At 37.1% G+C, this 23,558-nt stretch overlaps 1 protein-coding gene across 2 annotated transcripts; it reads right to left on the bottom strand.

The window, feature by feature from the left end:
• Positions 1-3,152: 3,152 nt before the first annotated feature.
• Positions 3,153-22,086, bottom strand: EHHADH (enoyl-CoA hydratase and 3-hydroxyacyl CoA dehydrogenase). 2 transcript variants are annotated; one of them, XM_007420629.4, is made up of 7 exons: positions 21,838-22,085; positions 18,036-18,139; positions 15,195-15,370; positions 13,972-14,083; positions 12,629-12,733; positions 9,105-9,446; positions 3,153-4,983 (listed from the first exon to the last, which is right to left on the bottom strand). In XM_007420629.4, the coding sequence occupies exons 1-7, from the start codon at positions 21,909-21,911 to the stop codon at positions 3,713-3,715; spliced, it is 2,184 nt and encodes a 727-aa protein (XP_007420691.1). In that variant the 5' UTR covers positions 21,912-22,085; the 3' UTR covers positions 3,153-3,712. The 2 variants fall into 2 exon arrangements, with proteins under 2 accessions (XP_007420691.1, XP_025022210.1); XM_025166442.2 differs by lacking the exon at positions 12,629-12,733 and having other exon boundaries at positions 21,838-22,086.
• Positions 22,087-23,558: the final 1,472 nt, after the last annotated feature.

Raw genomic sequence — 23,558 nt, 5'->3', positions numbered from 1 at the left:
TTTGTGCTGGGCTGGAGACCAGTAAAAGATGTCATGTGTACCTACCTTCAAGAAATAGTCAGTGGCTTGTATTCCCACTGGGACAAGCTGATTGTAAGGGTCAGCACCTGAAATGGTTTCAGCTGACATAAAACTCTGCAACACATGCCCTGTAGCACGATATGATACAAAGGGCCTAACAAAAGGAGCATATTGGAAGATATATGCAGCACTAGAGTAGAACATTTTATATCCTGGACATAAACAGAGCTTATGTTATGGCTTAATGCATTGTAGATTAATTCAGGGATTGGTCTGAAGAAGACAGGGAATATAAGAGGTGAGACTCCAGGGCTATGGATTTGAAGTAGCTTTAGTAGGAATGGAAAGAACATCAGAAGTCCAACAACTGTGGAATAGAAAATCATGGAGGATAAAACATTACCATTTCCAACCTTGGGAGAGCTTCTAAAATTTTGAGAAATTCACAATGTGAGAACATACTGACAGAATGCACTATTAGGTATGTGTTTTCTCATCAGTTTAGTCCTATGATGGGAAAAGCCATTGTTTAAGAAATTGTCCTTTCTATTTGAACCTGAAACTACAGGGACCTCTCAAAGGCTGAATTTTAATATCCTGGAAAGATAATGAAGGCCAAGAAGTAATGAAGAAATGTCTTTACAAATTAATTTGAACTAAAAATGCACATTGGGAGATGAAAGGTTATGATTTTGTTCTAAGATTGTAACAGATTACCATTAGTTCATACTCTGTAATAAACACATGAATATAAGAGTTAGGCATTTCTAAGCTGCTTGCATGGGATATAGGAGTCTGAATTATTACTTGAGTTATTTATTGAATGCATTCCACATTTTTATCATTTTCACCATGAAACTCAGAAGCATAGAAGTGGTCCAATCATCAGTTTAGAAGCTGTGAGGTAAGTTAGAGTGATAATTCACTCAATAAACTTCGTGGCTATATTTTGACCTAGCCTTCAACTCCCACCACTATCAGGAACCAGTTAATATTGTCCATCTCATTTGAAGATGCAATCATCTGGCTGAAGAAGGCTATTCTGATCACTAATCACATGCTGCTTCAATTGATTAGATTTCTCATGTGCCAGTGGACCCAGCCATGTGACCATGTTAACTTACATTCTTCTCATCCTTGGATCAGCAGAAAAATATGTCAGTGTAAATTGTACTGCTTTCAGAGTTGAGCTACAGCAATGAGGCCAACACTGTTGCCACCCCTACACAATTTAATGCAGTTTAGGATAGTTTCAGGGTAGTAATTGGTGAACTCAGCATCCTTACCTCACTCAGCCTGCATTTCTTACTGGGGTAGGAAAAACAACAAAAAACTACAGGAAAAAACACTCCAACAAAAACAATAGTTTGCTATAATGTATAGTAGGGAAGGGTTGGGGTATTCCAGGTGGTCTCTCCAGCTTAATCTTTTATGTCTCCTATACTCCAAGTAATTTTTCTTTTTTGCTGTAAGACTGTATCCCAGGAGATCGATAATCTTTTGTCCAAAACAAAAATAATCTGTCAATGAGGACAGAGTAATTTAACATTTCCTTCCTGCTTGTTTCCTTCATATGCACCACTAACCTTCAACCAGATTATTGATTAATCTCCTGAGACTATTGATCTTGGAAATTGATTGTTCTATGGCAAAAAGAAAAAAATCCAGGCCAACAGGTCTACTCTGTACAAGCTTGGTGTCCAGTTTTTTTTGCAGCCCAAGACAAAAATAAGGCAGTGACCAGATAGGGAGGGGGATGTGTACAACAGACAAAAGCAGTCAGTAGGAGCTGGGCATATTCTGCCTCTGACTGTGCAATTGCCAGCCTCATCACTGAAGCATTGTATTGTTCATAAGGCAAAAACATGTCAGAAAAAAAAAAAGGAAAATAATCAGTTTTAATAGACAACTGAAGGCTGTCATCACAGACTGGGCAAGACATGGAGACATCATGAGTACACATCCCTTAAAAACAGCCATGCATCTTCATGCTGTGGTAAATGGGATGTGAGGATTAGCCCTATGGCTAATCTCTCTCTGCAATATTTGATAAAAAAGGAACATTACAGCAAAACAAGTGGATTAACAAAATGTTTTAGTTAAGGAGGTGGTTCTGGGTATCAGCACTTGATCTTAATTTCCTAGATTCTAGAAACAGTAAGTTTGAAAAAACAGCTTTATAAATGTTGAGGCCTCACCATTATTAACCAACCAATAAGTACTTTTGTTTTCTTCAGTGTCATACAGATTATATTCTTTTATCATTTTTTGTATGTCTTCCTTTAAGTATCATTGCATATCCTAGAACCAATAGTATACTTGTTGGTATATAGCAGCCTTCTCCAAGCTAACACTCTTCAGATGTATTCAGAAGTCAGGAGTTATAGAGTTAACATATACGTAGGGCACCAACTTGGGAAGGCACATAATATATTTCCATGACCAAAAAAGAACTAACAAGTTGATAAGCTTGAAAATCATACAAGTTCACAAAGAAAAGGAGAAAGAAATCTTAAAGTTAGGACAGCTTTCCCCAATCTGATGTCTTCCAGATGTGTCAGAAAATCCCACATTCCTCCAGGAATCAAGGCAGTTTATATAAGAACTCTCTCCTCCAATTCTTCCCATAACTATCCTACAAGGTTTGACTGAAACAGCAACTAGTTCAAAGTAACACAGCAGATTCCTAGCTGAGGATGGACACGTGCATGGATCTTCTCAGTCCAACACCTTTCCTGCTACAGGGTGCCAAGTATGAGAAGCCTGCTTTACCATCTAATTTAATAGTGCAGGAGTACAAAGATTTAACAATGATCAGACTTAAGAGTTGCTTTTTACTAAAATCCAGAGGTCCAATAGGTCAAAAACAGTGGCTTGGGGGACTGAGGCGGAGCAAAAGCAAAGAAAATACTCAGCCCAGGAATGTACTTCCAGAACAGTATGCATCTTTCAGCTCAAAGCTCTTTTTTCTTCTTGTAGGTGGCTTGGCCAGGCACATTCAAAGACTGAGCAGCTTAATATTAGCATGTGCTTTCAAGCAAGTAGTATGATAAAAGGCACTTTGTGAGCAACAATTTATCATTTGGAGATAGAGGGTGTGTGCTCACTAATAAAATCAGAAAAGACAGTGATATTGTTCTATAGCATGCTGTATTTCACACTTCAGTCTGAAGTCAACTAGTTAAAAAGTCTAAACAGAAAATAGGTTGTTTATACTGCATTGTAACATGTGGCACAGAAAAATTATCCTGTGTTTTATTTTCCTACCAGCTTTCATTTCATTTGATGAAAGAGAATTTGCTTTGTAAATTTCTTTCAAAGAAGAAAAGAATTCCATTGAACTTATCATGGATATTCTAACATTTAGTGAAGAGCAGCCATGGGATGGTGTGAGTATCCTTTCTCCCAATCATCTACAGAGTCATCCATGCTTCCATTAAATACTAAGGAAAGTGAGAAGGGGATTTTTCCCATTGGATCTTCCCTGAGATGCGGGGGCAGCCAGGGAGGATTCACAGTGATGGAAAACAATGCCAACAGTAGTATCCCAACTCTTAACAATAAGGTTTAAAAATGACCGAGAACTTTTACATGCATCCCAAAGCTTCTTTAGAATAAAATAGAAAAAGAAAAGCCTCCCATGTAGGGAAAATTCCTGAGAGACTGCAAGAAGATTTTCAGGAAGCATTAACTATAACTTGCTTTGCTGAGATCTCACAAGTGATGACCAGTTCTTCAGTGGAGGGCTGCCAAGGGTGACAAGTTTCTGCAGAAAGGCACTGGGTTGTAATTTAGGTATGTCAGGATTAGCATCAGCATATTTTTGCAGTTTTGTTAGAATCTTAGGCAGCCCAATCTCAGAAGCATAGAACATAGGACCACCCTTATGTCTAGGCCATCCATAACCATTGATATAGATGGTATCAATGGCTTCTGGGCAAGATGCTATTCCTTCAGATAATATTTGGAAACCCTCATTGACAAGTGAATACAGACAACGCTCCAAGATTTCATCCTGGGTAATGGTGCGAACTGTAATGTTGTGAGCATTTCTATAATTTGTAAGGAAATCATGAAGCCAGGAATCAGACTTTGCTATCTTTCCCCCAGGTTTATCATATAGGTACCAGCCCTTTCCAGTTTTCTGACCATATCTCCCTTTCTCACACAGCATATCAGGAAGAGGACTGTATCGTCTACCATCTCGTTGGCGGGAAGGTGTACCAAGAGGAAGGTTGGCTCCTGTCAGTCCCTGCCCTATTCTAGATTTCCAGCCCACATCAAGCCCAGCAAGATCAAATACTTTGCAAGGACCCATCTTGAAACCAAATTCCTCCAGAACTTTGTCTATCTCCTCTGGCGTACTGCCCTCTTCTAAGAGGAAATATATTTGTTCAGTATAAGAATTGAGCATCCGGTTCCCAACAAAGCCAAAGCAATTCCCTACTACAATGCCACATTTGCCCATAACTTTGCCCAGGCTCATAATTGTAGCAATAGCAGTGGGAGATGTTTGCTGCCCATGAATGATTTCTATTAACTTCATTACATGTGCTGGTGAAAAGAAATGAGTGCCAATGACTTGCTGGGGACGGTTAGTAATAGAAGCGATCTCATCTATATCCAGGCAAGAAGTGTTAGTGCCCAGAAGGGCTTCTGGCTTGCAGACTTCTGACAACCTACAGAATATTTCTTTTTTCAGAACCATATCCTCAAATACAGCCTCAATAACTAGATCTACATCCTTTAGTGCACGAAAATCCAGAGTGAAGTGAAGCAGCTTAGATTTATGGACATCCAGTGTTTTGCCACTCTGTGGCATTCTTAAAGCTTCACGTTCTAAAAGAGCTTTGACAGCTTTTCTTGCTAGTTCAAGATGCTTCTTATCCTGTTCCAGAGCCACAACTGGAATTTTAGCTTTCACCAGAGATACCACAATGCCTTGGCCCATTGTCCCCAAACCTTTTGGATGAAAGAGAGAGAAAAAGAAGGAATTGTTAGAAATGTTCTGGCCAACATTTACTGATGTGACATAATAGGCAAACGTTTAACTCAGTATTTTAGATAATAAAGCACAGAGAGTACTGAGACATGTAAGAAAAGCCAAGATCTCCAAACCTTTTGGGCTGGCAGCGCAACTGGAATTTTGTGAATATGTGAGTATACTAGCAAAATGGCTATTTGGGGTGGTGTGCTCTTTCTCAAAACGAATGTTATTGGAATATAATTTCATGTATAGCAAAGCATGTGTAAAGATATCTTCCATTAACCCTGTTTGTCTTTGTCTTTTTCTGGGCAAGAAGCGGACTTCTAAATGCATTGCACTTCAGCCTTTCATTGTTTTTATTTTCTAAGAAAGTTTATTTAAGGCCCAGAGGAATTCTCAGGAATTCCTATTATGAAACAGTATGTAGCTTCTCATTACATTAAAGGTGTTTTTTTAATGTAAAAAATCAAGGGGCCAAGAAGACTGGCAGGCACCAAGAGGGGTAAGTTTTGGTGAGCACAGTGGTGCTCCATGTTGGGAGCTTCATCTCCTAGCCATGGCTTTGCTGTTTGTTGAATAAGTCACAATGATTTATATCACACCAGGACATAAAACTCCAGATGTGTAGACATCAACACTCAAAATTCCCAACCAGCATCGCCATTGCAGAGAATTTTGGAAATTGAATTCTGTATATCTTGAGGGTCCTCAGGCTGAGAAAAGCATCACCAAGGCATATGCCACAAGTTATAATCCAGAATAGCTGGGTTTGCAGAACATGCTAAATGAACCATATAATGAATTAATATGAAGCATGAATATAGTTAACAGTCATTTCAATCTATTGCTGTAATTTGGTTACAAACGGATTATCCCTATTTGAGTTTTGCTTAGCATATTGTATGAACCTAGCCCTTATGGGTTGTTCAACAAATCATGATTTGAATGCAACATGGCTTAGTGTGAGGTTTGAACCCATTCATTTATTGCTGGTTGGACGTTTTTTAAAATCATTTTTTCAAAACCCATGTGGCCTTTTAGAAGAATGTCTTTCTTCCAAAAACTCAGAGGCCCTTTATTAGCTGGAGGAGGAATTTTAATTGGGAAAATATAAATGGAAAAAAGGTTGAGTCCTGTTTCCCCAGAGCTTAATCCCAGCCTGAATCATTGATTTCCATGGTAACAGTTACATTTTAAAACACATACACACATACATATAAGCCTTTTTATGGATCCTCCACATTAAATCTAATTTCACCTTTAGTGGGGACAGAAAAGTATTTTTTTCTTGAAACAATTTCTCGCCCACCTGTGTGCCGAGAAAAGTATTTATAATTAATACAAAAGTTCAAATCAAAGAGCCCAATCCCAGCTTTTAAAACAAATTGTAAGCAATACTGAATATTAATATTAATACATGGTTAAGTTAAGCACTGGCAACTGAAATTTGTATCCAGCACACACAACATACATAGGTTCATTAGCTAGTGCTGGGTTATTGCATGCTCACGTACTACAAAAATAGACCAAGTCAATTTGTTGGGTAGCCAAGCACCAGAAATGCTCAGGCAGCAATCAATCTAGAAAAATGTATTTTACCATTTCTGATTCTATTAGAAACTTTTCCGATTCTATTAGCTTGAAGCCACATATCAGGCTTGCATCAACGCACAGTGACCCATACCCTTGAGTAATTACAGAAATGCCCCTATTGTGGGCATTTCAGGAAACCTAAAATATATTCAAACCATAATTGTTCAGTCAAAGTACTGACGTTTATCTACGTTCTTTATGTATATCTTCTGCTAACTATATACCAATAGGCTTCCAGATTTAAGAACAGATATAGTTAGACTTTCTTTCTTTCTTTCTTTCTTTCTTTCTTTCTTTCTTTCTTTCTTTCTTTCTTTCTTTCTTTCTTTCTTTCCTTTCTTTCTTTCTTTTTCTTTCCTCTCTCTCTCTCTCTCTCTCTCTCTCTCCCCACCCACCCACCCACCTACCTACCTACCTATTGCATGGCAGTCAATCTTAAAACACAACTCTGGGCAGCTCACAGCTACTTCTACAACATGGTCACTAGAACTGGTATTAAGTCCCTTACTCCTCAGAAACAGTTTTAAGCCAATTCATAGTCATTCTTGCTGCTGCAAACCTTAAAACATAACGAACAACAGGCAGTTAGTGCACTTCCAGCTGACCAACTGACAATGCAAAAAACCAGCGGTCAACAAGTCCTTCTCCCAGCCATGGTCTGTTTTGTTAAATCATCTGTGTTCAAAGTCAGACGAGCCAAGGCACTATAGACCACTACACCACCAAGTGAGGCATACATTTTGTATTGAAGCACCCTTAGCTTGATGTAAAACTCTCTGCTGGAAATATAGCTCTACTTCATTCTGCATAGTAATCTGGAAAAGTTTCAACCTGTATCTGTGCTTCTTTAAGATAGCTTTTCTGCATTTATATCACTCGTGACTTTTTATGAAATGCAGAAAGAAGACTCTTCCGGCTGCATGGTAAGGCAAATTAGGCTCATATACATCATGTGTGCATACGTGGAGCAAAATAACCACATTCCACATGTGCTGAGTTTTAGACTCCATGCTGCCTCACATGAATGTCAGTTCTCCGATAAATGAGTTCATAGCAACTTAAAGGGTTCAAGGTTGCAAGCAGATTTTTCTTTTTTTTAGCTAAAGGGATATAAATCATGCAGAGAAACATAATTAAGGCTGCAAAGTGGCAGAGGAAAAGAGACAGATGAAGACTGGTCCCTCAAGGCTGCTTGTGCTCAGGTGAGCTTCAGAGAGCTCAGCACGCACACGCTGCAGCAAAGCACATCTTGTATACGGCAGTCAGACCTTGGGGTGGAGGGAGTGGAGAGAACAGTTAAAGTATAACATGACTGTCACTCTCTTAAAATCAAAGAGGGCACTGCCAAGGACTGGGCTACTTAGAGAAGAGTTTCCCACTGAGTATATACCAATCAATATGCAGAGCAACAAAGAGCTTTTGAAGAAACTGTACAGTACATCAAAGAGGGTTTTTTTTTAAATTTTAATGCCTTTATAAAAAATTAATGAGTGCATTATCTTCCTGGGGATAGGCAAGGAGAAATGGAAGCAGTGGATCATTACAATGAAAATGAAAACTTCTTAAAAAGCAAGTGTCAACACAACATTTTGAGATTAATGATTAAGTATGTGAATTAAAGGAAAAAACCATTTTTGAGAGTCTCTTTGCTAACTCCCCCTAGAGAGAATCTGCCCAGGGTGGAAAGAGGGAAAGCAGAATTATCTCTACTCTTGCACTGACAAAACCGTGGAAGAGAAATTGCAAAACCTTTCATTGCTGCATGTCACCTAAAAAGTTCACTCTTCATCAACAGCTATTTTGATTTAAAAACAATAAAACGCAGAAGGGATTTAGTATGTCACTGACTGCCTTTTCTCCCTTTTCCCTGGGAGATTTGAAAGAAAAGATTGACTTGTTTAAGACCCTATTCTGGATTTGCATGATACACTGGACACCACAGTAACCAAGCACATTTAGTCCACTAGGTTGTGTGCACCCAGCCTGTGTGTTTAGTGCACTGTTGTCCAAACTTGGCCACTTGAAGATGAGTGGACTTCAACTCCCAGAATTCCCCAGCCAGCCATGCTGGCTGGGGAATTCTGGGAGTTGAAGTCCACTCATCTTCAAGTGGTCAAGTTTGGACAATACTGGTTTAGTGTATTGTTCAGCATGTGATCCCAGAAAACTGATCCATCTTTAGTTAGCTGATCCATCTTTAGTTAATTATAATTATTTAGTAATGCAAACACAACTATGGTCTTTCCTCTAACTTGTGTTATGTTTGAGGCTATAGGTTCTGGGATATAACTCTGGGAAAGGAAACTGACAGTAAGAGGAACTAACAATCTAGCTTTGCCTTTTATCTATTGAAATTAAGTGATGCTGGGGCACAAACTAGGCACCTTAAAGCAACTATGCATTCTTTGGGCTGGAAGCATGTGTTCTGCAGAAAATGTTTTCTTTCCCCAACATAAAAACAGTTGAATTGATCCAAATAATTCAAGGACCCCCATAAACTTACCTATTACAGCTGCTTTCCGGATAGGTTGAGGAGATGTGGTCTTCCAGGATGCCCCACTGGGCAACGACCATTTTTCTGCAACTCTTTGAGCAAAGAAAGCATATTGCAATGCCTTAGCCTGGCCTGAAGTCAAAAGGAAGAGAAAAAGCTCCTTTTCTTTGTGAATTCCTTCCGCAAAGGGTAAGTACACGGAAGCTTCTACAGCTCGAAAGCACATTTCAGGTGAGAGGCATCCTCTGGCCTGTTTCTTCACCTTCAAAAATGCCTCATATAAAATGGCTTCCATGTTAGGTAGTTTGGGGGTCTGTTTCAGACAGAGTCTGCGAAGTCCCAGTGGCTGATCTACAGAGGGCAAAGAAATCATATCATAAAACAGGCTAGATTAGCTTATCAGTTTCTTTTTCTTTCTACAAGGATAGCACTGGCAATATAAACACTTTGTTGCTCATTCTTACACATTTAATACCACTGAATATAGTAGTACATATTGCGATGTAAAGTATGTGTGCACAGTACTGTAATAATGGATTTTTATTCTATCTCTCTCTCTATAATACATTCTCTCTCTCTATATTCTATATTCATCTATCTGCCTGCCTGCCTGCCTGCCTACCTGAGAGTCCATTGGTATTCAATAAAGTTTACTTCCAAGTAGGTGAGTAAGGATTGCAGCATACAGTCTAATGTTACGTGTGTTTATCTGGAATTGCAAACAATTTCTGCTAAACTCACTGGCAATTTAGTCCTAGATCAGCATTAATGTAAAGAGTTTAATTTGTACATTAATCTAGTCATCCCCTTGGCCTCCCTAAACCACTATTTCTTTATCTTCAATTTATCAAAACTTCTACCCAGAATTAGAGCTATGAAACAAGTTGTTCTTCAAAGAATCCTGAGAGTTGCTGAGTATTTTTAATTATAAACAAGATTTAATGGGATTTGTTTCATAGTCAGAGTACTTCAGATTATATAGCAACTTAAAATTTAAAAAACTGTAACTTTCATGTCCGCCGAGAACTTTAAAACATTACTCCACCTTTTGTATAAAGAGGGAAGCAGCATAAACAAAACTCTATTTCATAATATTTTTCAATTATCATGAAATTAAACCATAACTAATAAATATTAAAATAATTTAATAAGTTATAATCCTGTATCTGGAAAAATATTACTATACTTGTGTTCTATAGAACAAGAATCCCTGAAACATGTCGGTGTCTGGAAAGATGTTAAATATTTTTCCTGGAGTTTTCCTACTTTTAAATTTGAAACTTTGACTTCAAATGAGACGTTCAGAAAAAAATATAAGAATATGTAAATTACAACATGCTTGTTTTTGTCAGCCATACAGATAGTAGGTAACCATTTTGTAGACTGTGGCAACCAGATAGAGCCATATTTCCCTATCTCCTCCCCCCCAAAGCACCATTGGTAAAGAATGGTAAATTGCCAGCAAAATGTGCTTTTCTGGAAATCTGTCTCAGATATGGAACATTTCTATATAAAGGCCGTGTGCCTGCTTGTCATGACCCTGTGGTATCAGATGTGTTTAACAGTTGAGTTGATTTATTTCTGGTCCATCTGCAGCACTTTTGAAATCATTTTTCCCCATTAGCAGGAACTCTTGTGTCACCCTACAGCCCTGCCCCTGGGCTTCCTGCTTCCAAAGGAAAAGGTGGCTTGAAGCATTTCAACTGCTTCTCATGGAAATCTTTGGGAGCTTACTTTATTTTTTTGTATGCAATCAGACAAAAGCACACAGGATATGGATGGTATGTGGGCAAGCAAACAGTATTTTATTACTTTTTCATATGGAGTAGGGATGAGTGGACTTGCTTCTGGTGAGGCAGTGCACTCTGTTCCTTGTACTCACCATTTTGTAATTGGCAGGTTTGGAGATGATTGCTAATCATCTGCAAATAGCCTTTATAGAATGAAAATAGTAGTGGTATGAAGATATCTGTAAAGATTACTAATAGAGGTAAGACATGAAGCATTCCTGGCTTGGTTTATGAACAGAGTTCATAAACTGATAGGATAAATTTTTTGGTATGTCTCTCTCTTCTATCAAAAAGCCTAGAATAGCTACAGTATTAATACAAAGCCAGCTATTGTCCAGATTTCATTTAAGTTCATGGAACTTAGACAAGCTGCCATCATTCCTTCCATGCACACTGAGAATGATGGCAGAAAGCAACATTATTTTTCAAAGTTTGGTGCCATCATGTGGACAAACTGCACGGTGTGCTGAGAAAAACAACTGATGCAAAACATTATCCACTCAAGTCAAACATTTTTTGTTTGTTCACAATAGATCTAATTGAAATTAAAATAACATTTCCTGAAATTCAAGTTGCATTTGAGAAATCTGTATCTTTACATATCAGAAGTGAATCCCAAGACAACCCAATACATATTTTTGAGAAGCAAGGCCTACTGACTTAAAACCCAGTAAACATGGATAGGATTATAGCTTCAGTGTTTTCACAAGCTAACTGGCTCAATGTGGAAGTCTGAGTATATGAAGTATATGTCACCAATCACTGTCTTCTTCAGAGAAATAACGAAAAATACGACAATTTTATGGGTAGACAAATGTGGGAAAATCTAGTTTCTAGATCTAGCTCATTTTCTTGATACTTAAGAAAAACTTACTGATCAAACCAGTGCTGGTTTATTCAAAAGGAAGTTCCTTTAGGTTTTAAAGTATCTCAGTTTCTGAAAGTGTCCATTAGATTGCTTCTGTTTTACAAAATAATTATTTCATTAAACCAATGGTATAATTAAGTTATTCAGTGTCTGCCCCACTAGGTAGACAAGACCAGGGAATCAACTCCACAGAAACACTAAAACTAGTTTTATAGAATTGGCTATAATAACAGAATCTTGCAAGTCTGACTGTGCTGTACCTCCTTTTGTTGGGAGAAGTAAAATTTCCATGACTGAACTGCATCAAGAACACAATGTTTTGTTCCCATGTTGTCACACTACTTTTGTATCACTATACATTAGATCTCTAATTGCCAACTGGGAATTAGGCAAGCAGAAATTTCTGGAAACAGATTTGCAAATTATGAAGGCGGAAAACAAATACATTAAAACAGTCATTTCCAACTTCTGGGAACTAGTATTACAAGAATATATTTGTGGACGTTGTTGTAAAATGATTGCTGGATGTGACTTCCCTATTCACAAAGTGGCTGCCATGAGAGAGATACTGAATTACAAAGCACCAATTTATCAGAAAGCTATTGGATATTGCCACTTTTTAAAATTGTGTACATATGTTGCCATTTATAGTTAGATAATAAATACCATTTTCAATTATAATATTATCTGGCTATTTATTTATCATTTTCCCTGCTTGATCTCCAACTCCTGCTGCAGTATACTATGAATTTTAGTTAGAAGGATCTTGTGCCAACCAATGGTAAAATCAGCTAAATAATTCTTTCCATTGGTTGTTATTTTCCTTTGGGAATTTGTTGTATTACATTTTGCCCAGTACAGTTGAACGTTCTTACCTGATACTCTTTGTGCTAACTTTATAGCTGCTTCAATTGTATTTTCCTCAACAACCTCATCTAGGATCCCCAGTTTCAGTGCTTCAGTAGCTGGCACATGTTTACCTGACATAAAGAAATATGACTTTTTCATTCAGGGTTTACCTAAATTTTATCTGCTCCTTAGGAGTTTCAAGGTGTGTTATTGGTAGACTACTCTGATCATGCTAGACAAAACTGGTAAATCTTTGCTTCCACAATCATGTGTTAGAACAGCATGCTAAAAATATCAGAGAAATGGGAAGCCACTGACAACATAAGCACAAAGGGGTCAGCAAGGCAGTATACTAAACTGTAAGGCACAAGAAGCCCATGGATCCTACAGGTACCTTCTATAGCACAGCAGCTAGGTAGAGAATAATCATGCTTGTCAGCTCACTATTGGGCTGTTGTGCTGAACCATTAGAATTTATAACTACAGGATGGGGTTATAAATAACAAGTCAGCAGGGATCAGGTGATAGAAAAGGCCAATAGGGCCCTATAAAATAATGGGCTCTGGCCTGAGTTCTCAGTTTTCTATGTCACTCAGGGATTAACTAAGCGGCTCTTTGATTGTTCATACCTACTTAACATCATGCTGAACTGGTGGTCTTGAGTGGAATGGCACAAACAAGCTGTCATGGGTATTTTAACAAAAGGCAAGCTTTTAATTTATATCCTTACTTTCTATAAAAGGCTATATATAATCAATAGAAAGCCAAAAGCAGTACCAAAGTTTTAAAAATAACATCCAAGAATTCACTGCTTCACCCTGCTTTTGTGAACGTTGGCCACATAATAAGTCCAGCAATGAGGTAGAATATAGCAGTGCTGTGATAGGAGCAGTACTAAATCCAGAAACATTCAGTAACCATGTATTTGATTCTTAGGAGGAAGCACCACCTCATTCAAAATAAAGCTGAAAACCAAACCTAATTTGGAATAACAGAACTCCCAAAATGATATTTTTCAGTCTTCTCTGAATAATGAATTGGACTGTAAATGAAAGTGGCAGTCATAAAAATAAGCTGAAATTCCTTTATCAACACACTCATATGCAGGTACATATCTTAGAGCAAAAGTCCATCTAAAATGGTGCTAATATATCAGACCTTTTCTAGCTGCTACCTAAGATTTGTTAGCTAACATTTCAGAGGCTGAACCTAACAATCCCAGAAAGTATAGACTGTGTTTTTACTATAGTCATGCTATCATATATTTCTGAAAAGCATATTCAGTACTACATAAAAACTGCAAAATATGCAAATATGCTATACACTATTTGCACACAATATATTCACATTCACAGATGAAAGACTTTACCTGTGATGATCATATCAAGTGCAGCTGGTACTCCAATCAGCCTTGGAAGCCGCTGAGTCCCACCACCTCCAGGAAGTAAACCTATTGTGACCTCTGGCAAGCCAACTCGAGCCTGGAGTGAGGATGAAATATTTGTAAAGAGTTCTGTCCAGGACACATATTATGATCATCCTCTCCTCTAACTTTTCTTTTAAAAGTGCTCTACAAAAGCCAGTGTGTGTGTGTGTGTGTGTGTGTGTGTGTGTGTGTGTATGTATATATATATATGTATAATGTAGAAAAAGATCAGCTAATCTGGGTAAAAGCTCTATTTCAACATTCTGGATTCTCTCTCCCTTTTCTAAATTTAAAATAATGTGTTATGGTTGGTGTATCATCCTGCAAGCTTTGATTTATGAATCAGTAACACAATCTTACTTATTTATCTAAATAGGGGGTTCCCTCATTAAACTAAGCTATAATGTAATGAAATGCGAACCACTGTTTATGACTTAACATGATACCAAGTAAAATACATTGGCATTATAACATTTTCACATACTAGACCACTTTATAGGAAATGCAGTTCTATATTAGCCAGCAAATTGCAAGATAAACTAATCATTACTGACTGATTTTATCCTATCCTTATTTATTTGTAAACTCTTTGGGACTTGAAAAACAATGTGTATATATACACCAATATAAAGAATAAAATATGGGAGGAAAACCGACAAATCTAAAACATATGACTAATATATTCTAATACATTATTAAAAGCTTCAAATATTATAAGACATTTCATACCCCATTTCTAATCAAAACACATTTCTATTCAACTTTAAGGTACTTGGTTAACATAATTGAAGTCAATAGGAGGAAGAGGGAAAACTATAGAAAGTAAACAATACATTCAGACAATACTGTAAATTATATGTAGATTATATGTCAAATTAAAATTAAACTCTAAAACCAAAATTCCCTTGCTTCCAGGTGCCCATGATCTTCTGTTTCTTCATATATTTGTTTTCTGGGGGTTGATATCTTTAAATTTTTAATAGAGCATTTTATCATTCATAAATACCTGATTTGGGGGGGCTACATAGATAGCAGGGGGCCCTAGTTGGTGTATAGGTTGGAAATAATATCACTGGTTTAAACATACAATGCATGAGAAGGAACATTTTTAGAATTTCCAACAACTTTGAAACTTTTAATATTTTGTTATTTTAAAGACATCTTACCTTCATGTTTGCAATCCTATAATGACAGCCCAGTGCCAACTCCAGGCCTCCTCCAAAAGCTATGTCTTCAATAGCAGCCACAACTGGTTTTTCACCCTTCTCTATAAAAGCAACTACAGATTCCATACTTGGTCTATCTTTCTGAATAGGAATGGAAAATCCTCTGATATCTGCACCTAATGAAATTGAACAAAACTCTGAGAATACATGATTGCTTCAAATAACTACCCCATTAAAGCTTTGTGCTGATTAGCATACAACCAAAATGTACTGAAGATTTACATACTTCAAATAGGGAAGGTAATCATGATTAAATATACAAGATTCTGGTTGGTATTAGATTCTGCTTATGAAAGACAATGGAATGCAAAAGGGAGTATTTTTTCTTGTTGCAAGTATTTCATGTTCCCCCTAAATCTGCTATGAAGGTTTGAGGAGAGAGTAGATGCTCTAGAACAGTTTGGGGTTCATTAAGGGAAAACTACTGAAAATCACCTCCTTCCACATTGTCCTGAAGGAGGTCTCCTGTTGGCTGAGGGATGGTAATTAGATTCTACAGTCTATTCTGTGTATAAAATTGCTTCCTGGAAACTTTGAGGATAGATGAACCATATATAACACAATAATTGTCATGATGGCACTACAGATATCTGAAAATTTCAAATCATAATATTCTATTTGAATCATACAGAAATCTACAAGTGGGGCAGTGTAGCACTAATGGGGTAAGTCTCACTGCAGAATTTGCTTGGGCTTCTGCTGAATGATTTGTCTACCCTCTTTCTATGCCCTATCTGGGTACCTCTCAATCTCAGAAAAAGAGAAACTTATGGGAAAATATCAGGAAGAAATAGTGCTAAAGGAGAGGGAAGTAGATTTTGCCATGTTTGCACAGTAACTTAGATTCTGTACAGCAGGAGGGACAGGGAGTAATTGAAACTGACAAATAGAAAAACCGGGATATAAGAAACAAAATCTCAGTACTGTACAATATGTCATTATTTTTTGTAGTAAGGAAAAGCAGGGCTTTGAGAAAGAATGCGGGAAGGCTGAGAATGGAAGCAAAATTTGACATGAAAAATCAGGAAATAAAGAATGAGTCAGTTGACAGCTTATCTCGTAAACAACAACTCAGCCAAAGTGAGAAGAAACCTGAGAAGTCTCAAGTCATTGAAAGAGATTTGAGCCTTAAGTTACTCATTATAAATATGGCTAAGAAATTCTTCTGACAGTTTCCAAGATTCTGTATTTACCATAGATTGACATTAACATTCCTTACTGAAACCTATGTAATTCTTACTTTTGGGATCTTGCCCAGTTTGTTCACATTTTTGCCCAATAAATTTATGAATGTAGCTACTGAACAAGGAAAATCCAAGATAACCATATTGAGTTGCAAAATAATGTTTAACAAGAATTAAAAAAACAAGTGAACACAGGCATGAATCTACAAGAATAAATAATGAACATAGTAAAAGGGAATTGTAATCCATTACATCATGGTAGAGGTGCAGACATGGGGCAGTTAAATGCAGAAATTATGGATAGAATGAACCACCCTCCGGATCTCAGCAACTCAAAAGGGAAACAGAATGAAATCTTTAATGCTGTATATCTACAACCAGCAGAGGATAGTACTGTCCAATGTAAATGTAAAGCAGATATATGAATTAAAAATTCTACTAAGTGCTACAGAGTGGTGAGATTCTGATCTTTTGGGGAATAAATCCCAAATGACCTAGTCTATAAACCATGACCTTATTGAGGGTATATCCACAGTCTATAGAATCAACAGTAAGAAGATGGAGGCTATGTTAGGCAGTACACCTTACACTTTGGATGCCAATGGGCAAGCTGTGCTTTTGGTGGAAGAATACCTCAGATGCTTCTGGGGATAGGCTATCATGAAGCTAAAACAGTGCTGAGGCAGGTGAAACTATATATTGACATAGAGATTGATTCTAATAGAATTTCTACAAATGGAGTTATTGGAAACAGGAAGTTCAAGCTGTAGGAAGCAAGATATTTGGAACATTGTCTTTTTTTTCTTTTTTTTTAGCAATATATGATACAGAATTTACCCTGGAACATTTCAAAATCCTTCCCTCAGCAGTTTTAGAATTAATATATAATGATAATGGAGTGCATGTAATAGAAACACTGGCTCCTGTCCTCCTATGTTGTTCCTTCTAATAACTTCTGCAGTACTGTACTTTGTCGTACTGTGTAATTTGCAGAATCCATAGTCACTTGGATGATTTACCCTAACCTATTTACTTACAGACACAAGTTGTAAAATTCTGTCTGGTTGCTTGTCAGGCCTGGCGGACGTTAAATAGAATTAGATTTATTTATTTTATTTATTTATTCAACATATTTATATGGTCGTCCATCTCACAAACAAGTGACTCTGGGCAGCATACAACATAGCTAAAATAATTAATGTATACAAACAATTATTATTATTATTATTAAAAAAACTTTAAGATTATAAAAGGCATAAGCTGAAAAGAAAGAATAAAAAAAGTATTGGGCGAAGAGCAGGTGTTGAATACACTGGAGCCATCTCAATATTTCACCAGTCCCTTGGGGTCCCCAGGCCTGATAGCACAAGACGTCCAGAAAGTTAGAAGGGATGAAGCTAGTCTCACTTCAGGCGGAAGAATATTCCAGAAAGCAGAGGCCACAGTAGAAAAGGTTCATATACTGTACTTATAAAGAATTATGTTACATAATTTTATTTGTATCCTTTATCATTGTTTGTATTATCTCTTATGTGTATGACCTTGACTATTGGTCAGTGACTATAATAAAAAACTGAATTGAACCAAAAATTCTTACCTGCACTGAATTTCCCATTTGCCCCACAAATCACAATAGCTTTCACAGCGGGGTCAATATTTGCACGATTCATTTCTTGTTTTAAAGCCCGTAAAGTCGTAGCACTAAAATAAATCAAACAGTCATTTAAAGTGTAAAGAAAAAGACACACCTGCCTGAGTGTCAATATAAAAGAAAGAGTTCTCCAAATCATAGTTCAAATAAATTGAGATACAAGATAATGGACTGTATTGCTTCTAGTCCTATTTCAGCAAGAATAATCCACTTGAAGGGTTAATCAATGTACATAAAGCAGATTCATTTGGAAGTAATGCCATAGTTTGACATATGTTTAAAATGGCATAATATATCTAGGTTGAAACAAATCTGGACAACTAGATGGCATCAAAGGGATAAAGCAAACAACCATCCCTTGCTGCCATTTAGTGGTCATCCAGATTTTTGAAATGCAGATCTAGCAAGTCTACTTTAAGTCTTGGGCTTATGAGCTTCCTCTTCACGTTCAGCAACTCTATACAGTGGCCTCTTACACTGATAGTCATAATATGGTTTGCTTGGCTTTAATTTATCATGTTGCTTGAACCATGCCTATTATTAAAACTCTTGTTTTTTTGTTGGCCTCCTCATGTTAAAAAACCAGTACTACCGGATAAATAGAGAACCATCATGTCAAAGAGAAGACTCTTCCTGTTTGTTGGTGTTTGGTGTGAGATATAAACTCTATTACCATTTCTGGAATATTTAGCAGATATGATTTTTAAAAGATCAAGTTTTATGACAAATATAACTGTAATAATTACATAAGCAATGAAACTAATTTCTGAAGAGCCATCCATTTGTAAACAAATCTTCATATTTCACATTTATATGCTTACTCAAATATTTAATTCCAATGGTTAGAATTAATATCTATATACCTGTCATTTTCAATTTACTTCAACTATCAAGGTCAAGATCTGCTGCAATATATTCTTTGATAATTGTTATGGTTGTTTCATTATTATTTATCTCTCCCTGCCCCTGCTTCAAACAGATCCTGGCATTCTGACGTGGCCTTTCTCTTGTGTGGCTTAGGCTCCCCTTTGTCTTTTGCTAAAAATTGCGTTTTTAAAATAACTCATAAATCTGACACGCTGTTAACATATGAAGATTGAGAAGATTAAAATTGCCACTAGAGGTAGCTAAAACACTAGCAAGACTTTATAATATATTAAGAGAGGGAATAGAATGAATTATCTCATTTCCAGGATTAATGGAAATGGAAGGTAATCTGATAATCCAGGTATTTGATGCATGAAAGATACCTGTACTGTTTATCCACTGCTTAGTTAGTGCTATTTGAGCTGGCAGAAAACTGCAACAGCATGACATTAGCTGCCTGAATTGCTGATCCCTATTGTGTCTTTATTGCCTGTATTTTAATTCACTGCAGTCACCTGACTTCCTCCAAACTAATGCGTGACAAAACCTAATAAAACCTTGAAACTGCCGTTGGATGGTAGTGGAATAAGGGGGAAAACACTGTGTTAATACAAGTGCAGTTAAGAATAACTTAAGTTCCTTGATACATAGGCTAGGACCAAGATGAAGACACGGGAACATAAAAGAAAAAAGATGTTACTAGAGCATGTCTCCGTTTATGGTTCAGTGCAAGTGCACAAACCAGACCATGGATTAAACTGTGGTACAGAGGATCCCCAAACTATAATTTATTATTGGCTAATTTATTATTCATGCCTTTTCTCAGCCTCTGGGCCATGGAGAGCAAAGCTGGAATTCACTGCCCACAGTGACTTTGATACCAACTTCATTTAATTAAATTATTTGGTAATTAAAAAAAACAAAGCAAAGCCAAAAGGCCAATCACTGTGAAGATGATTGGGCTATCAGCCATTCACTAGGAAACTCTGACAAGGTTTAATATGCCATGTATGTCATCTGATACTACTAATAGGTAACTAATTTATGCATGATTGGTGGCAGACTTTGCTCAGAGTACTGTATCATATAAATATGTTCATGGAGTCAATAAAAAGTGAACCCCTTAACTGAAATTGTTCACAAACTGTAAAGTATTTAATTGATTATATTTAGTTCATACTTCAAGAATTCACAAATTTTGAATTAGTTGAATTCAATATGACTGGTCTTCATTGTGACTGGAATATCTGGCATATAATAGGGCATCTATATATCACTCAAAAACAAAATGCAAAAGCTGGGTTTCATACTAAAATTGTCTTGTTAAGATTGAAAAAGAAAAACAATGTATTTAATAATAAACTGTAACTGAGTATTTCATAATGGGATTATCGCTGTGAATCAGCTGAATAGAATCCAAAGTCCTGAGAACACCGAGACATTAGGTTTATGTATTAACCAGAATTCTTTCCATGATAGACCTTCCACCTGCATTATCATGCCAACATTACTGTTTAATTCTGAAAGTGGGATTTATGTAATTTATGTCATTTTTAAATATAATTTAAATATAATTATTTCCCACCTATTATTGTCTCAAGAAAAAATTGAAAGTGTGATACAAGCAATATTCTCCTTCATTTAAATTTATCTTTAGTTTAGGCTATTACCAAAGTATTGAATTAATTGTTTTTGCCACTTAACCAGTAGAATATCAACACTTGGTGTTCAGATCAGTTGGTGTTCAGATCAGTTGGGAATGGGCAATATAGAAATTTATTCTTGCAAATCTATTGGAGGACAGTTGTGTCCATATCACTTTCCAGATTTAAAACCAAGTACAGTATAGAATTTTCTTAGAATAAAGATATACAGTATTATATAATCATATATGACCCACAAGATGTTATTATGTAAGAACATATGAACAAACCAATAGCCTAATTAAAAATCTTTGTAGTTCAAACTGTACAGTCTGCATTTCGGCTCACACTTACTTCTGAGGTTGTGTGTAGGGTGTATCTGCACATATAATCTATGTGTGGTAGTGACAAAATAACTACCTAACCGTGTTTATTCTATAAAACTTTGGGAAGTGACTGAACACTAAAGAATAACAGCAGTACCCTCTAGTTCTAATAGCATTTTAAGAAACTATTCCCTGAAAAAATGAGATAAAATAAAAGGCAGTTGAATAGGTACAGGGTTAAAAACAAAAAAAGAGATATAGCTGCTAAGTAGGGATTGTTGGAAATCAGCACATATTTTTATATATGTACAGGTAAAATCCATGGAATAATTGCTGTCCTGGTCTAGTTAGAGTTTGTGTTTTTTTGTAATACTTTTATTAAAGTTTACAAATACAAAAATAAAAGACTAATACAAACTAAGAGAAATACAAAAAGTGGGGCGGGGGGGAAAGCCAAGTAAAATACACTGCTGTATTACCAGGAGCCAAGATGGAAGAAACCACTTTTAACAAAAAACTAATAGAGAAGCAGGTAAAGTTGGTCCCCTCTGCATTTTTCATGGAGTAAATCTAACTGAATTCAAATATGCAAGTGTGCTAGACACCTGGGCAATATTTCTTTGCATATTTCTCTCAAGTAAACACGAGCAAATTCAACCTCACATGTCAACAATTATAGCGCTATTGGTTCACTGGGGGAAACACTGCAAATTCATTCAAAATCACAGCTGGGTGATACTTTATCAAGACCCATCAAATTAACACAAAAGGATGTGTAAGCTTTCATTTTCTCGAGAACTCTTCATGGGCATGCTTAATCACTTCCGACTAAACAGGTAGGGGACTAAGCTGCATAGATTTTGTAGGGCCCAAATCTTGCAGGTAAGTTTTCCAGTCTTTCCCCAGAATTACCTGAGTGTATTGAGCGGAGGATTACATATTCGAATCACTGCCACTTCAGGCACTCCCTGCACGTATTCAGCCATAACTTTGCGTCAGATCGTTGCCGAATGGCAGGACAACGAACGCTGGAAGCTTATTCGGGCAATATGGGCGCGAAGGTGGCTTTGTGAAAGCGATAACCTGGACGGCGGAGCCGGAATCCAAGAGGAGATGGGCGTTGTTGTCTTAGGGCCGCGCGCGCACGAGAGGGAGGTTCCAACTTGGGCAGGAAATCTTGGCGGAATGCAGCGCATGCTTAAGAGCAGTCCAAATTCTCTGGAGTCGACCTAAAACGGAAATTAATTTAATTTAAACTAGGGCTGACGGCGTGGTTTTACAACGGGGCTGCCTTCTAGCGAAGAGGCCTCTCGGAAGATCTCTAAGGACATAATGGGGGCTGAGAATTACTGTGTTCCGTTGACTGTGACTGTGTTAACTGTGTTCGTTGAAGTCAGTGCAAAATACATATAAATACGAGGTGGAATGGGATAGAAATGGGATGGTGTACAATATCGGCCTTCCTCTTTTAAACGGCTCCGTAAGCCTTTTTTTTAATTTAGAAAATATTTTCTGGGAATTTCGTATGTGTGTGATTTTGTGTAATTCTGAAGCGCCTAGAGGTATAAATGATTTAGTGTTTCTATATACCTAAATAAATGGAAATATGCTGATATTGATATCTTCTTTAATATAATTTTATATACTTTCTGCTGCTTTGTTTTAAAAAAGGTATTTTGAAAGTCATTTTAGGACATCTCCTAAATGTACGGATAAATCATACAAAAGGAAGAAATAGCTATGGCATATTATGGGGTGCAGCCTTCACACTGATGACTATTTGAACTGAAATGTATTATTTGCAGCGGAGAACCACCATTCCTATCGTTAATTGCAGTTCGGAACTGCCAACTAACTTTTTCAGACAGAGTTTATTAATTGTAGGTGCAGAACTCACTAGGCTGCAAAGATAAAGCACAAATCCCGTACTTGTGAAGGTTTCCTGGAGAGAAAACGTCATTAAACTGAGAAGACCCTGTTCCCCAATAACAGTTATAACATATATATTCTAGGTATTGTTTCATAGATAAACATTATATTGAGCTCAGTGGGGAACTTTGCAACACAAAAACAATTGCAGACTTGTTTTATTACCCGGTTGACTGGAATTAAACAACCGATCTAATTAAACAAGTAGTCACATAAGGGGATGTTAGCCACTGTTAGTTGCTGCGGCCCATTCACTTCCACTTCAAGTACAGACCCAAAATGCACCAGATAAGCGATCTGGCTCCTAAGCTACGCTGTAAAACATGTACGTCTCACGGCGACTATGTGTGGCGAGGAGAAGCTGCAAATAGGGAAATGCTTAAGATTTTCCTGTCAATAATATGAACGTCAGCAATGGAAATGAGAAATCGAAACACCTCTGACTCGACGCTTGCCTTTTCTAGGTTTAAGGATTTTCGTTTTGAAATTCACGGACAGAAAATGCTGCCTAAGGCAACGGGGATACAATACTGTAATGGCAGCAACGCCTTTTACTTGGAGGACATGAAAGCATCTTCTGCGCTGGTATGTGAGGCTAGGAGGATAACTCGGGCTAATTTATATGAATGTGTCACCGGGGTTACGGTGGAAGAGAAAGCACAGCCTATCAGACTTCGCATTAACGTTAACAGTGATTCAATCCG

The sequence above is a fragment of the Python bivittatus genome, unplaced genomic scaffold (assembly GCF_059951505.1).
Source record: "Python bivittatus isolate LINGU-HERP-01145 unplaced genomic scaffold, Pbiv_v1 ctg000980_np1212, whole genome shotgun sequence".
NCBI classification, from domain to species: Eukaryota; Metazoa; Chordata; class Lepidosauria; order Squamata; family Pythonidae; genus Python; species Python bivittatus.
The sequence above is the reverse complement of the archived record's forward strand: the minus strand, read 5'-3'. Positions and strand labels throughout refer to the sequence as shown.